Genomic DNA, 17,153 nt, shown 5'->3' on the forward strand with positions numbered 1-17,153 from the left:
AACGTGTTCTTCCTTTTGGAGTAAGCCGCCTGATCTAAACAGTGGGACGATTATTATAGTGCTTTTTAAAAGAGTAGAATTCTATATTGAAGCAAATCTGATATGTGGTTACACGTTCCAAGTGTATAATCTTAATCCATCCTGTCCCGGCCTGGTTTGCTTCATTGTTATATCCCCCTATAATATGAATTTGTACCAAGCGGTGTATCTATGCTCGGGAACTCGAAATGTGTCTCTGATTCCATTCTGTCTCTCTCGTGAGTCATGTAATGTCCACTGGAAACACCCAGAATGTTTATTTCTCAAAAAGCAGATAAAAAGCAAACAAGACTGACGGATTAGTGGGCGGATGTCACAACATAAAGGAGCAGTGCCTGGTGTATTGGATACACTGTCTAAAATCTTACCCATATTAATATATGTCAACTGGTATCAGTCAGATAGCCCAAATTGGATTTTTTTTTCACAAAAACGACATATTGTATTGGCAAAGTAAAATTCTTCACTGCCTCTGTCTCCGTTTGAAAGGGTTTTTTTTCCCCCCGCAGTTTCCTCACCCATGCGTTCAAACACTGGTCTTGAACTGCATTCCCATTTGGTCTCCAGAGATAGTACTGATAGCTCCACCGATCGATTAAGGGAGAATGGGACCGCGATAAATGGGAAACGCCTCAAACTCCTGCCAGTTCCATCCAGGTTGACGGAAACAAAATTATTTGCGAAAAGGTGTTGCAGAAAATGAATATTCAGTCAAATGAACACACACTGAAACGCTGTTGTTTCCCTCCCGCCCCCCCCCATATGTTTATTTGTTTGTCTCTTAGAACCTCACTGTGATTCTGTGAGATCAATTTAAAGTGGACAATTATGAAAAATAAAGATATTGTGTATACTTGCTAACAATGGAATCGGGAGAATAGTGCCCGTGTAACGGAGCCCGTCACTAGACGCGTCATCTATTTTATCCAGCATAATTGAGGAGGAGGGAAACAGATATTTCCTTCATTGTAATATACCCTGCAATAAACATAAAGTCAGTTTCTTCCATGTCAGCTCCTCACTTCCTCGGAATTATTTCATTTTTTTTGGAGGGGGAGAAAGAGAATCTGTAACTCGCCTTTATTGTTTCTGAATGTTACCATGTCATGTTAGTGACTTAATTATCTTGAATCTATTAGCTTGATTGAATTCGCTCAGCGAAGATAGAAATTGTAGCGATCAGTTTACAAGCAGATACAATGAATGATATTAAAGTCCCTTTCATCAGTCCAGTGAGGTTTTTACCATCATCCCCTCTCCCGCCTCATTTATACAAGCCTTATTTAAAGTAACAAACACTGCGAGCGGAGTGAGCCCGTGTTTGTCGGGGGGTAGTGGTGTAACCAGGAGCAAAACCAATATTTAATTAATCGTTTTATTAATCAGGGGATCATGTCCCCCTCAAAATTCAGTTTGAATGTCGTGTGGAAACACCAAATCCCTACTCTCACTGTAACAAAATCGTCACTTTTTTTTTCTTTGCAAAGATACCATCAGTCAGCAACACTTTTGAAAGATTATCTTTTCATTAAAGACATCGATTCCAAAGCAGCGCGTTTAGGAGCATTCCCCTGTCCGTTTGACGGATACCTCCAAGAATACTGTCTGCCTTCTCATACACGGTCACACTCCCAGTGTCTGAACATGCTCCCTCAGAAAGTTTGGTGTGAATAGTCAGGTAAAATAATGCAAATACTAAGGACCGGCCCGTGTATTTTATTCACTCGTGCCTTAGTTTAAGGTAGAGTGAGAGTCATGCTCGAGAGCAGGTAAGTGATGTAGAGATTACATTAAACAGTCCAAAGCATCGATGTGGATTTGGTGAGAAGGTAGATTCCGCTAATAGAACTGACAAGACCTTTTGTTCCTGGACATTTTAAACCCTGTCTTTCTGCTTTTGCAACATTGAAATGGCAGTAAACAAGCAGCGTCAAATTATTTGCATTTGGAAGATACCAACCCATTTATAAAACGACATGTTTGCTGTTTTTTTGTCTCTCTGCACCAACAGCTCCCCCCGCCAACCCTTCCCCGCCCCCGTCTATTTGAATACCATTTAACTGTGAATTTAGTCGTTTTTCGTGGATGGTCAGTCAGCGACTTGACCTGAGCTACCTTAACAACCCGGAAGAGAACTCGAGAGGCTGGCTTTACGGCTGAATGCAGAGTTTGGTCTGATTGAAATAGCGAGTCGAGCTATAATTGCACATTGCTCGTCTGTCTGTCACGAGGCGATAAGTTTTGGGAGAGAGATCAGGAAAAAAAAACACAGCGAGTTGCTAACGCCAGACTCCACACAGGAGCTCAAGAGGTCAGTAAATATTTATATTTTTTCAACGTCTTCCCCACGTGGAGTGAGGCCGAACGCCACAGGCACTGAATCGGAGGGATGACATTCATGAATAGTTCGTTAAACCGAGAATAATATAATCGAGAATAAGGTCCCTGACAACTCCTGAGATCGCACTGTATTCTGTTCCTCTGAGCGTCAAAAACACCCCCCTCCCCTCCCCACTTGCTGTATTGTTGCTATTTCTGTGAATGCCGTTCAGAATTAAATTGTCAGTCCAAGGTCGATTTCACAGTTTGATTCGGGAGTCAGTTCAGGATATCAATTACTTTGCAAACCAACCAAATGATGCGGCTTACACCTAAGTGCGTTTGGTTGGAATTAAGGCGCCAATGCTCAAAGCTAACAGTGAAAATACGCTCAGAGTGCAATTAATCTGGGACTACACGGCATTATGTGTCTTCCACCGCCTCCCACCCCCCTCCAGAAAAAAAAGCAGCGTTTGAGTAATTATGTGCGTTAGGCAAAACTCATGGGAATGAATTTCTGATTTTGACCTTCGAATTAAATCTCGTCAGAACTTCATTTGAATCCAGCAATGAATACCTTTCCCCAACATAACTGATCTCATCAATATCCATTGTCGAACTGCAGTGGGTGAAAATAGCCTATATTTGTTCCTATTTGCTCGAAACTACTCGGATTGGGACGCTCTAGAAATTGCTCTCGTATCAAATGAATATTATACAGTACGTGCATATGAGAAAGCGGGGTAACTGCTGCGGAGTGGAGGCGGGGGATTGGGGGTTAGACCACATTCTCCTGTTCTGGAAGGGACCACCATTAATGAACATTGAGGGGTGCGATAAACAAAGTTGCAGATAACAAAACAAAATGCATTGTTAGAACAGCACGGGGGTAAGGAGCCGCTGAATTAATTTGGCCTCTAACCTGAAAGATATAGCAAAACGCTCACAAGGCATTGACTGTCGCCCGTGCTGGTGTTATTTAACATACGAATCATTGATTTTAACTCCATCTCGAAACTATCCTCAGATTAGAAACTCGGCAAATTGTTTTTTTTTTGTGGATGATGAATATTAGAATCTGATTGATCCTAATGGTATCCCACGGCGGAATTTATGAACCGGAATTAAATCTAATTTGGGAGGGGGGTGGTGGGGGAGATGGTTAGCAGGTAAACTGCGCTGCCTGTCGCCAGGCACGCTGTCAGCGAATGGTAAAATCCACTGCGGCTTGTTCAGGAGCCTTCCTGCTGTGTGACAATGAGACATTTTCTGTAAAATGCTCCTCATGATTGGGAGCTGCTCCGGACTGAGCCAGTGTACCCAGGAGCCCTGATAGAGCAAGAGAAACTGGAGGTTGAGGGTCACGCTGCAAGGTCGTCACCTCACAGCCGTACTGTCTCCTTGCAAACACAAATATACTGATCAATTTCATGTTCATTTCACTCTTTCAGGAAAGCGCTGTCTACCTCCTCGTTGCAGACTTGTCAGCGGGAACATCTGTAAGTGGACTTTACATTTATTCTGTATCTGCTTGTGTATTGGCTAGTCGACAATCCTGTGTGTGTATTTACGGATGGATTTTGGATTCCTCGGTGTTAAAATATGTACACATAATGTGCGGAGACAAACATGTCCATTTGCATGTGTGTAACGTTTGAAATATCATTCCTGAGGATAAAATAATATGATAATGGGGCATATAGATTTGAATTTCTATCGGGGATTTAATTTATCATCATTTAGGGCAATCGTGGTTCATCGAATTTAACAAAACGTTACACGGTTATCTGGTTACTTTGGAAAGAATGAAGCCATTGGAATAGAAGGCAGTGTATCTGGTTATCCCCTCGCTCCCGTGTCTTTCTGCAGTCTCACACATAGCTATCTCTGCACTTCCACCTTCGACTCAGCCTTTTATCTCTCTCTCTCAGCTGCCGCTAGAAGAACCGTTCTTCTGACATTACAGAAGTAACACTTATGTGTATGTGTGTGTGTGTGTGAGAGAGAGAGAGAGAGAGAGATGCTGTTTGTGAAACTGCAAACTTACTGTGGCGTACAGATCAAAATAAGGGGGAAATGAATGAGCACAGACACATAACAGAGTTTTTTTTCTGTGAAATCTAACCCAGAGCAGATAAACGATCAGTTCGCCGTGCTCCTGATCTGGCCGTCAATCTGGCCGCTTATCCTTTAAATGTATGAGTATTTCTGGTTAGTTTATTTTTAAAATTGGACGCTGTTAAAATGTCATCGCTAAATGACTGTCTTGGGAAACAGCAAAGACTCCCGTGAATAGACAGCGGAGTCCCAGCGCATCTGGAGAGAATGTGGAAAAAGACTGAGCCAGATACAGCTTTAAATCAAAACCACAGACATTGCTGGCGAAAGTCAGCATTTACAGATGTTGCCAGACCTGCTAAGTTTCTTCAGCAATTTCTGTTTTTGTTTCAGATCTCCAACATCCGCAGTTCTTTTGTTTCCAGGTAGCGCGAGCTCATTCACCAGTCAAACTTTGCGATGAACCATGCAGCTGAATAACAGTGTGCACCTCTCCCTTGCCATTCGGTCGAACTTCTTAAAATTGAGGATAAATTAAAAACGGAGAGAGAGGTGGGGGGGATGTTCCAATTCTAACTGTCGGCGGTTTCATTCTCTAACCTGCTACATTAAACATACACCGTGTCACCTGTGAGAGGCGATAGGTCCTTCCGAATACTCAAGGGGGAGAATACTTGAGTTCAGAATCGACTGTCGGAGTTATCTCCGCGCAGTCATTGGCCACTATCTCAGTATATGCCAGGTCGAGTCTTCTACCTGACAACGCCAGAGATATGTCAATAGCCCCGACCAGCTCCCCTCCATCCCTCATTCTGTCAAAAGGAAACACAATGACGAGCTGCCCCATGACAATAAACTGGACAACTTAAAACAAAACATCAGCTCAAATACGTATTAAGTGTTTTAGGGAGGGCGAGAGACAATGCTGGGACACAATATTAATGCCATATGTTGGGACTTAGGACGAAGTATTTGTTTTCCCGAGAATGCTAGCCTTTCAACAGAGAGTCAAGAGTTGTTCTGGACACAGGCAGTCACTAGAACAATTCTATTGTCTTTTAAGACAATATGGTGAAGAAGGAGCTGACACATTCTGGCTCCATTCTCACACAGAACGTACTTCTGCTTTTGGTTTAAAGCACTTGCAAAATTGTAAATTGATTATTCTGGAAAATTGTGGAGGGTTGTGACTCAACGAGATTCTTCGCCCTCCTCGGTCCAAACTGATCCAATAGCAAAAAGATACCATTGTGTGTGGGTTAGTTCAGCTTCCAGCGAGATTTCCAGACTTCTACCCAATTTCTCAGGCACTGCCTCACCAAACTTTGAGAATAAACATGACTTTAGCAACGCTCCCATCAGCACAATGAACATGGTCAGATCTGCTCTTTTATATCACTGATAGGACAAAGAACTGTGGCTAGATTTCCCTTTACCAACACATTACTCAATCCAAAATTGAACTGACCTCAAAACTCCCCCTTCTTGTTTCTTAAGTTTACTTCTTTAGATGAGAGAGGCTGTCTTTCTCTTCGGGTTAAAAAAGCAACACGATTTGTTTTAACAAAGAGAAACTGTTATTAGGAATCTGCGGTAAATCCAACCTAAACTGGTATTAATAGAACGCTCGCTACCTTAAGATAGAAACAAGTCGGAGTGAATCAAAGAGTGAAACTCACCGGAACTTACCAACTTGAAACCTGAAATTGACAAGTCATTGCTTTGAGCGTTCACACGCACAAGAAGGGTTTACACACACACATAGACAAGCACATAGACTCACACAGACTGACACGCACATATACACACATAGTTTCACAGATTCCCCCCTTATACACACACAGACAGATACACAAACGCATAAACTGACACGAATACATAGGCTCACACATTCCCCTCCTCATGCACACATAGACAAACGCAAGTATGTGTACAGGCACATAGAGTCACACAGCTAATCACACACACACGCATATACACACACACACACGGGTGGATTCAAACGGGCACACATACACATATACACACTCCCTCACACACAGGCACACGTGTGTACACACACAAACGCACTCACCCTGGATCCAGGCGGTAACACCTCATTATACGCACATTTTCACAATATCTCGAACATTTCTTTCTCTCTGTGAAACTATGGTACAATCACCGATTAGTCATTTTGCGCTGCTCTTTTTTTTAGTTCGTCTGAACATCGCGTTGATCAATTTTCTGATGAAAACGCGTTTCTCCTGTGTGTTACCATTTAAGTATAAATCTGTCAGCATGGTAACACCTTTACTCCCTCTGTAAGTGATAAATCTGATAAGAATCGAATTAGCACTTAAATAAGAATGTTCTGGCGAAGTGAGGTGGACAATAAATAACAGCCTGTCCTTTGTGCCCACAGATGTCTCGTTTTCTCTAACCAAACCATTCGCTTGTGAATGTCAGATCACTTCTATAAATCTAGAAAACCCCTGGTTTATATCATAGGACGCTTTAGAAAGAGATGTGCCACTGAACAAATTAACAAAAGGACGCTGTAATTAAAATCCGAAAGAGAATATATGACACCTAGGGAAGGACTAACGAATTGTATGATCTCATTTTGTTTTAAAAGCTTTACATATATAAAAAAATCTTTAAAAGAGATACTGATTATAATCTGTCAGTTATATCAATAACTGATTTAAAAGTATTCCATCCTGTATCTTAGATGCCAACTAAGCCCATTCATTGGTTTGAACGGTTCTCAATCATTAATATAAGTTAGGCTCCATGTCTGAAGTTTTTCTTGCTAGTTAACTCTGCCTTGAGGCTCTGTGTCCCCAGTATAACCCTGCGCGTTTGCCACAGGCTATTTATATAACTTTACCTGTACGGGGAGCGGTGATTGAACCGAATATCAGAGGAAGATTGAGACAGAAGATCAAATCCGACCGCAAATAGCATAGGGCAACTGCGAGTCGGTTAATTAAACAGTCATTTCTGACGAGTCAGGATCTGCCCGGTTTACACGTGGTCTATCTCCGCTACGGTGCCTGATCACAACCCAGCAACAAACATTCTACTCAGGTTTTACGAAAAGATCGATTTGAATCGAAGAATAATGTTCCCAAGGCGTCTTGTGTGTGTGTGTGTATGTGTGTGTGTTCGTGTTCTTTGGAGTGGGAGATATCACCGATATCAATTGCAGTGGCGCGCCTTTTAAAATTCAAATCAAAATGAAGCATTTCCTCCCCTCAAAAAATACACAATTGTATTTTTTTTGCGCTTAATTGTTGAAACAATGGCGCACATTAGCTCTGCTTCTGTCAATCAGCACACACCGGGTAACTGGGCGGGATTTCAGAGACAGCCAAGACACACACACACACACACACACACAAAGGTCTTCTTCAGAGACTTGTTAAAGTTATAATTGCAATGAGAGTTTAAAAAACACGGGGAAATGCAACATTTCCTGGTCGCGAGCCACCGAAATGACCAAATGTGTTTGTCTTGCCCAAATGGTGTGTGGTCGCCTCAATAAATTATGGTCCATAGATTGTAATTACAGTACCGGCTGTTCCCGTTGACATTACTCATCCATAAACCTCCCCTTTAACTACTAGGGGCTTGCTAGGCTTTACTGAGCTACTACCTGCAGCGTGAGGATGGGCAGGAGGTTAAACAGATCACCCACACAATGGTCAGCATTCAGTGAGGAAGTGGTGCATTAGGCAACGGGCAGATTCACTCGTCCCGAATCCTGGGCTAGACTCGGGGTTTATAGTCTCCGTTTAACTTACACTCGACACACAAGGGAGCACGAGCAAGTTAACACAAACGTGACAACTTTACGTGCATTTGTTCGGCCCGTGGAGCGCTTCGCGAGGTCTTTAAGCTTCACTCGGTACCATTTGCTAGTCTGGGAAGGTTTCTGAAAACACGGTAGAGGGGGATACATAAAAGATCATCGTGAAAAAGAAAAGCTCACTAGTGCGAGGACCTCTTGACAAATAGAGCAGCGGTCCCTTCACTAAAACAGACCTTTGAGAGCATAGGCAGTAAAGATGTAACCATGTACCGCGGGTAAAATCAACCGAGACCTTCCAAAAGATTATTCAAATTAACTCAAAAAGGAATGCAAAGATTTTGTTGAGAGGACAAAATGGTGACATGGTCACGCGAGTTTTGAATGATGATTTTGAAAATTGATTGAAATACATGGCATTTGTGTAAACATTTTTTTGATGGCTGCGGGGCCCTCTGTGCAGTGACTGGGCGTTATTTGGGTTCTCCGCTCACTGTACAGTGAAGTTCACATGTCTCAGAAGGGACGGGGGGTGGGGGGGGGGGAAAGCATCAGTGCATTTTTGGGTCCGAAATTGTCCCCCCGTCGGTTCTGAATCAGTGAATTGCAATCTGGTCAAATGATTGTGGTTGGTTAACAAATGATGCATGTCCGAATCTCCTAGATTAAGGAGGTTTGTGGATACAAGTCAACTTTGGGAAAGTAAAATCCCACTAGCCCCCCACCCCACCTCACGAAAAAAAAAGAGAAATCTTTGATCCAAGTGAAGAATACTCGCTCTCTGACCTAAACAAATTTATGTTATATGTTCTGTGGCATGTCGCTTCCGCTGGCACTGCTAACTGAAATTCCCTTTTCACTGCCTCATTTCCTGGCTATTTATTCAGCTAATGACGTCACGGCAAGTGGCGTCGGTATGGCTGGCTATTTCAGTAAAATGCAGAGCATCAAAAGAACAACCTCCCATTTCCCCAATTACATACTGTCAGCCCGTGCAGCCGGCCTGGGAATTAGGTTCTAAATACCAGCCCGCGGCCCTCCTATTCTGATGCAGTCAACTGGAATGATTCCCCCAGTGCTGGGCACTGCGCCTACCTGACACGGTTCAATCCCGGGAGAACAGGGGGCTCCCAATCACCTGTCATTTCATAGACGGACCTCCAGTGCCTTTCCCAGTTTCGAAATAAAGTGATTTTCCCGCTCATGCCTTGATTCTGTCTGTCGCTACCTACTCCTGTTGGCGCAGTGTCCCTACCTTTGAACCAGGAGGCCTGCATTCACCTGCTCCAGGCACGTGTCACAATATCTCCGCACCGGGTTGACGAGGGAGGTCTATCTCTACCCGCAGCACTTACGGCTTGCCATTCCATCTCTTCCCCACCCCTCTAAGACCTTCCATCAAACCTACCTCTTTGACCAGGGTGTTGGTTACCTGCCGGAATGTCGTTTCACGTGGAGGTCACTCTGTCGATCTTGTGCTTGACAAAGCTCCCGCCAGGCACAATGGGACGTTTGACGGCTGAAAGGCGCTACATAAATGCAAGTTGCTGTCGCTCTCCCGATTTCTGACGGGCAGAATCTGACCTTTGCCTGTACGACAGTTACCTGCCATTTACAGTGCGTCTGTTCACATGTGAATTAATATTTTATTACTTTCTTCACATGTGAATGTATACTTAAGGCTTTTTCGTGTCGGACCTGAATTCTCAAGGATTTTAAAGCGGCCAGATTCTGCTCATTATAAATGGAGAGATTTAAAGAGTGAACATAGTTATGCTTTCAGTACCAAATCTCTACGTGTTCGGAGTACATCTCCGATAAGAAAAAAAATCCCAGAACGGACAGTCTCTTTTTTTTTAAAAAAAGTTTTTTAAATTAAAAATGATCATTTTTGAATGACTTTTTGGAGGGGGGGTGTAGAGGGCGTTGGGACAATGTTACATTGCGGAAGCGGTATGATTGGCATTTGTAGTTTACCAATAAACTCTGACTTCTACAGCCACCCCACCGTCCCCAACACGCCACAAACCTTTTCCATTAATCAACTGTGCCTCTGGAGGAGGAGATTTCCTCTGATTGTTCAAAGGGAGAGGGGAAAAAAACCCTCCATTCGGCCCCTCCTCATTCCAACCCTCTGACAATAGCTGCCAAGGAGTAGCCAATGGGCGGGCTTGGAGGGGGAAGGGGGCGTGCCTTTCCTTCCACCAATGGGGTGGGCCCGTGGACGGACCAATCAGGAATGGGGTTGTGTGTGGGTGGGCGGGGCTTGAACCCCCGGGGTCCTCGGGGAGGGGGGTGTAGGAGGGCTGTGATTGGCCGCGAGGGGGTGGGTTGTTTTTAAGATCCGACGCGCCGTGCATTGAGAGCCGACTGGCGCCATCCGCCAGTTCAGAGAGAATGCCTTCACTGTGAAAAAAAAACTGGGACATAAACACCATCTGATCAGCTCAGGCTCCTCCAGCCCTAGCTCATGTGCGCGACTGACACAACCTCCTGAGAGACAGCGAAGGAACAGCTAAGGTTCGTTCTGCGCTTCTTACTCGTCCTTTTGAAAGCCCCCAAAATGACAGAACGAACCAGCCCATCTCTTGAAAGGGCGAATGCGTTGCGGAATGGTTCACTTATTGAAAAAAAATTCAAATATTGCAGCACAAAACTGGAATTAAACGGCGTTAAGGCTTAAATTTAGCAGACCCTTATTGATTAGGGATTTACATGGTTAATGTTTGGTTAAAGGTGTTTAGGGGCTGTATTGGATACCAAGTGGATTCAGGCAATGGAACTAATGACTTTTTTTAATGTTCCTTGTTGAGTTAATAACTTTATTCGCATTCAGCGATGCGGGACCTGCAGTGTTCTCGGTCGTTTTAAATTAGTTTCGATTTTAGACTTACTTGTTTTTCTCTGCTCCCCCCCCCCCCCAACATTTTAGGAAGGGTCAGGTGTCAGTTTCGAATAAAGTAACCTTCGCTTTTCTCTCGTCTCTCTCTTTCTCTCTTCCACCACCCCCCCCCCACCCCTCCCCACCCCACCCCACTGTACAGGTGTATGAGAAAGCAGCGCCGAAGGATCTAATTTAAGTGGATTCTGTAAACTGAAAAGCAAAAAAAGACTTGGAAAGGGGACCGGGACTGTAATCACAGAGAGAAACACGCCAAACGCACAAAAAAAGGGGGTTGCGTTGGAAGGTTCACCGTGATGGAAGTGGACCAGCCTCGCTGGATGACTCACCACCACCCCGCCGTGTTGAATGGACAACATCCTGACTCTCACCACCCCGGCTTGGGGCATGGGTATGTGGACTCTGCGCCCTATCTCCCCTCCGAAGAAGTGGATGTACTTTTCAACATTGACGGCCAGGCGAACCACGTCGCCTCATACTATGGAAACTCGGTCCGGGCCACCGTGCAGAGATATCCCCCACCGCATCACGGTGAGAAGTTACGCGTTAACTGACGGGCTGCATTGTCCCTGTAGCCACACACACACACACGGTTCTGTGTAGAAGAGCAGACGCATCAGTTTGCCTTTTGAGTGAGATTTATTTTTGAAGGCCTCCACTGATAACTTGCAAACTGACACTTCTGACAAGTTTTTTTTTATCCGCTTTCCGACCTTATTCCAACTACTTTTGCTAATCACTGAGGATATAGAAACAAAATGAATTGTGCTGCCCGTTCTTGATCCGAACGGTCGAAATGTTTAGAAAGAGGGGCGAGTTTAGTTCGAGTTCTTCCCGGATGTCTTTTAGTCTCTACACAAATATCCCATTCCCAAGTTTTCCAGTCGCCTGGGGAATTATTCCATTTAGTGTTACTTGTCGCGAAATTTGACATTTCTGAGCTTGGACTCCCTAAATAATGTGCTTTTTTTTGCGACCAGTTGCAGCGTGGGCGTTCATTTCGTGACTTGTTGAATACGTTTAAGTACTGTCACTTGCGGTGTTTGTCCGTGACAGGTTTAGTTGTAGCTGGGTGAAAACTGTATACATTGTAAACTGAAAGTTCCTTCATGGGCTTTTATTTCTGAGTTTCCACTTTGAGTGTTTTTTTTTTGTGTGACGCGCGCACACCAAATATTATACAAAAAAGAACATTTGTATCTAAAATGACATATCTGGATTTCACATTGGCCAGTTCTTCCCAAGCGAGTGAACGACCATAGTCGGTGCAGTACACTGTATAAAAGAATGTTTATGGTCAAACAGAATGCAATACAAAGTGCTTAGCTTTGTTTAAAATGAAGCAAAATGCTTCTTTGTGTCAACCCATTGTGCTTGATTTCTTTTTTTTTGAAAATGTAGCTAAGGATGAATTTGGGATAATTAAAATCAAGTAATGAAAAAGGCTGACTAATTTTAATGGAGAAAGTGAGGACTGCAGATGCTGGAGATCAGAGCTGAAAATGTGTTGCTGGAAAAGTGCAGCAGGTCAGGCAGCATCCAAGGAGCAGGGGAATCGACGTTTTGGGCATGAGCCCTTCTTCAGGAATTCCTGAAGAAGGGCTCATGCCCGAAACGTCGATTCTCCTGCTCCGTGACTAATTTTAATATAAACTATCAAATACTAAATCATTTATAGGTGTTAGAATTGAAAAAGAAGTTGCTAAACTTGGAATTGTGCTGTCAGTTGAGGGGTTTGGATGAAATGCTATGTTTACTGATCCGCAATTTTATTTTGTCATTTTAGGGAGTCAGGTTTGCCGCCCTCCTCTGCTTCATGGCTCTCTGTCCTGGCTTGATGGAGGAAAAGCCCTGGCCTCCCATCATAATGCTTCTCCGTGGAATCTGAGTGCGTTCAGCAAGGCTCCACTCCACCACAGCTCCCCAGGAGCTCTTTCTGTCTACCCTCCATCTTCATCAGCCTCCCTGTCAGCAGGACACTCCAGCCCTCACCTCTTCACCTTCCCTCCTACCCCTCCCAAGGATGTCTCCCCTGACCCAACCATCTCCACCCCTGGGTCAACCAGTTCCAGCCGCCAGGAGGACAAGGAGTGCATCAAGTACCAGGTGTCCCTGGCTGAGGGCATGAAGTTAGAGACAGGATCCTCTCACCCCAGAAGCAGCATGGCATTAGGAGGGTGCTCATCCTCAGCCCATCACCCTCTGGCCTCTTACCCACCTTACGTCCCTGAATACAGTTCCAGCCTCTTCCCATCTGGCAGCCTGCTAGGAGGATCTCCCCCGGGCTTTCCTTCCAAATCAAGACCAAAAGCACGTTCCAGCACAGGTAAGCTTTACTCTGTTTCTTACTGAACAAGACATCTAGCAAGGCTGTGCTCACAGAAACACCTGGAGGCACTGTGAAATCAAGGTTACTATATCAAATTGATCAACTTTCTTGCATGCTGATCACGTAGAAATCCGTTACTATTCAGTTAGATAATTATGAGTTAGATATTAATCCAGAATTATTTAAGATAATGTGAACTCATGATTGGAAGAACAAGTGTTTAACCATTGGAAAAGGGTGCACAAACAGATATCAATCGTTTAGAAAGCTACACTGGCGTGATTCAATAAATGCATGCAATGTGTAAAATACCTGACACTTTAAGGGACCTAAAGTCCCAATCTGACTTACTTTTGAATTAAACTGATCATTTTTTTAACCAATTGAAAATTTCCTTTGAATTTAAATTTGTAACAAGTAAACCATTACACTCACCAATAGGGGTTAGTGTTCGCTTACAATTTAAAGGAAGGAAATAGGGCACATTTGCAGTAATACAAATCATCCTGTGATTATATCATTATTAGTAATAAAACCTAGAAAGGAACAATCTTCTTCTGAATGGCTAGAAGTTGAATCCTAAAATTCCTCCAAATACTTCCACAAATGCACACACGAAAACTTATGCACATGTAAATACTAAACTATTTTAGTATGGATACAATAATGAATATTACTGTATTAATCCAATTTTCAAACCTCAACACTGGAAATAAATAAGCTATCTGTGCTAAAATCAAGTCACACCTTCCATTTCCTGGTTGAGCAGCACAGGTAGAGTCAATCACAGATTGGTTGTCAATTGTAATGGGCGCTCAGATGTCAGTTTGTTACTCGACCAAACTGAAGACTTTGAAACAGAAACAACGTCTTTCCCATTAAACTTTGCACCTTGCAAAAAAAACAAAAACGCAGCCGGTAATGTTTAGCAAGCCTATTCTGTGATGTGCCTTTTTACTGCTGGATTTAATCTAGTGCTGGATTTGCAGTGAGGACTAGAGCCAGCGATCCTGGCGATTTCGATCGGGCTTCCCTGAACTCTATCCGCGGAGCAGTTAATGGGACTGGGACAAGCAGACTGGCCCTTTTCGGCTTTCTGTGTTTTAGCTAATCCAATTATTTTCAGACTGATGCACGCGACAGTTTCATTGTTTATCCAGAACTGTGAACTTTAATAAATTCCGCCCGCTACAGGCACAAGCCAAACTGCAAAGCAGTTAAAGAGAGAGGGAGAGGTGGATGTGGGTTGGTGGGGGGACGACTTATACAACTATTAACTGCCATACTGTCGGTGATTGAATAATCAACTGAGCCTCAGATTATGCAGGCGGCTATTGACACTTGCTGTAATTAAGGCAGGAACCAGACATTGAGAGAGAAAGAATAAAGTAGAAAAATGAGCATTTATGGGCGAAATTGAATGCTACATGTCTTCATTAAGACCTCTACTTGTTAAGTAATAACGCGTTAGGCAATGGGTATAGAAACCACAGTAGATCCCACAGAAGAACATAGAAGTGGTTTTTCTGCTCAGCAACTTTTTTTAATGTATTGTTATTTCTTTAGTGATATGAGAAGTTTATCAAAACACGAATTGGAACAATGTCCGGAGGGTGTCACCAACATGTTCCTCAACAGTCCTACAATGGACGTTGCTGGGATAACTGTGAGATTAATATCTATTTGTCTGGGAGATTAGATCCTGGGGCTAATTTATTGAAAATGACTTGCATCAGCAGCATTTTTACAAAGCCGTTCTTGTAGTGTTGTATGTGGCAGCAGACAGGCGTAAGTTGATACACGCTAGAAGAGAAAAAACATGTTTAAAAATAGGTCACTTTTGTCCTCAGTCTGATGTATTTTTTTTTCACAGTGCTTATGGGAGACTTTTTAAATGCATTAGGTTAGGTATTTGCGGTTTGGAAAAACCAAATCGAGAGCAGGTTATTTGCGCAACACCATTCTCTTCCTTTTTTTTCATTAAAGAAAATGGATGCGAATAGTTGAAGGTAAAAGACTAGGAGTGGGTTTTTTTTGGTTCAAAGTAGGGTGCTTTACGTCTGTATTCTTCTGTAGAAAGAGTGTGTCAAGCTGCAACTTTTGGAAAAACGGTTAGAGCTTGCGGTTAGGGTGCGGATGCCTCTTTTCAACGTCTTTACTCAATACTCTGCACAGTCTGTAACGATTCACTGTGATGCGAAAGAGTGACAAGGCCCGAAGAGACACGATCAGGGGGCAAAAAGAGGAGAGAGAAAGTTTGTGACTTATAAGTTGAAGGTGATAGTGCAGAAAAAAAGCTTTAAAGGGCAAAAAATATCTGTAGCTGTGATATTACCAATTAACTTTTGTGGTTGACACCGCGTACACGCGCCAAGTGGAGCTCAGAAGCATTGGTACTAAGACAACGGGACGTGTTCATTTCCTCCTCCTCCCCACCCCCCCCCATACAGCCCTTACTGCACACCAACCCTTCAAAAAATACACCTCTGCACTGTCCCCTCTAGCTGCCAGTACTGTTCGTTCAAGCTCGCTTTATTTTCAGTCTGACAGTGTTCAATAATAACCCCCAAACTAGCCAATTACTGACTCATGTCTTTAACGTTCTGCTCAGCTCCAAGTGGGTCTTGATTTGCAGCGAAGTTTGGACTTGTGAAAATGATAATGTTTTGAATTTGAAGACACCTCAGGATTGATCCCGATAATCCTTCCCCCCTCCCTTTTTTGAATGTTTATTAAAAAATCTAATGCACAAAAGTCCCTTTTAATGTGTCTGAGTCCATTCTTCAGACTGACATACAGAATAAATAAGCAATGCATTGACCGTTCCCCTTCTGTTTTTTCAGGGGATCGCGAAAAAATACTTCGTGACTGTAAATTGCACCATTTGGAAGTTGACCGATCAAGCTGTAGTGAACTGGGGATATGTGCATTCGACATTTTAATAGGTGTGCGACTTTATGTAGGTCAGGACATTGTCCAGTCAATGGCATATGATTGTCAAAAAAAAGATGTCAACTGTCAACAGCTAGGAGTGCTCACATAGTGTCACAATAGTTGATGTGCATATTTTGCTATACTGATGGAGACAGCCAGCGTTAGCACAGTTGACATTTTTGCATCTCAAAATTTTTCCAGTATCCATGGCATTTTATTGTCTTGCAATTTATTGAAAACTGTGAAATGTACAAATATCCACTGTTTTATTTTTTTGTGCGTGTTGGTATGTACATTCATCATATTGTTAACATTATTAATATAACCTGTTCACGCTGACAACACACACATTGCTCACTCCCATCAAGTTGGCTAATATAAGACTGACAAATATTCCGTTACGCCATTTTTGTGCATTATAGCAATCAGCCAATGTCTGTAAATTACTCATTTATTTACCTATTGGCCCTGCAATAAACAGCAGACATTAAAGTTTAGAAAATAACCTTTCGCGAGTTTACAAATAGTTTTAACAAGATATCCTAAGCTCCAAGTTAAAGACTGCACTCAGCCTAATGTAATTTTGGGCTTATTGCATTGCAAATATTTGCCTAAAAAGTGAGTTAAAATCAGCTCTTCCGTACTTTGATGTCCTCTGTGGCGCCAGGCACATTATGTAGAAATTAAATAAAGGATCATTTTAAAAGAGCAATGAAAAGTACTAACGTCTAGAAGTAATGCTAAATCATTTCACAAGGACTTTTATAATGTGATGAGTC

The 17,153-nt window shown here is 43.0% G+C and overlaps 1 protein-coding gene across 5 annotated transcripts in view; it reads left to right on the forward strand.

Annotated features, from left to right (window-relative positions):
• The first annotated feature begins 2,087 nt into the window (after nt 1-2,087).
• gata3 (GATA binding protein 3) overlaps nt 2,088-17,153 on the forward strand; it is a 29,179-nt gene continuing 14,113 nt past the window's right edge. For 2 of the 5 annotated variants that reach the window (XM_060842640.1, XM_060842642.1), the window contains exons 1-5: nt 2,088-2,350; nt 3,810-3,857; nt 11,254-11,642; nt 12,898-13,437; nt 16,284-16,385. In XM_060842640.1, coding sequence (XP_060698623.1) covers nt 11,408-11,642; nt 12,898-13,437; nt 16,284-16,385 — 877 coding nt within the window. In that variant the 5' untranslated portion in view covers nt 2,088-2,350; nt 3,810-3,857; nt 11,254-11,407. Of the gene's footprint in view, nt 2,351-3,809; nt 3,858-10,565; nt 10,730-11,253; nt 11,643-12,897; nt 13,438-16,283; nt 16,386-17,153 lie in introns of those variants that run through there. The other 3 variants (XM_060842644.1, XM_060842643.1, XM_060842641.1) reach the window with 3 other exon arrangements.

This window comes from Hemiscyllium ocellatum, chromosome 23 (genome assembly GCF_020745735.1).
Source record: "Hemiscyllium ocellatum isolate sHemOce1 chromosome 23, sHemOce1.pat.X.cur, whole genome shotgun sequence".
In the NCBI taxonomy this organism is placed as follows: domain Eukaryota; kingdom Metazoa; phylum Chordata; class Chondrichthyes; order Orectolobiformes; family Hemiscylliidae; genus Hemiscyllium; species Hemiscyllium ocellatum.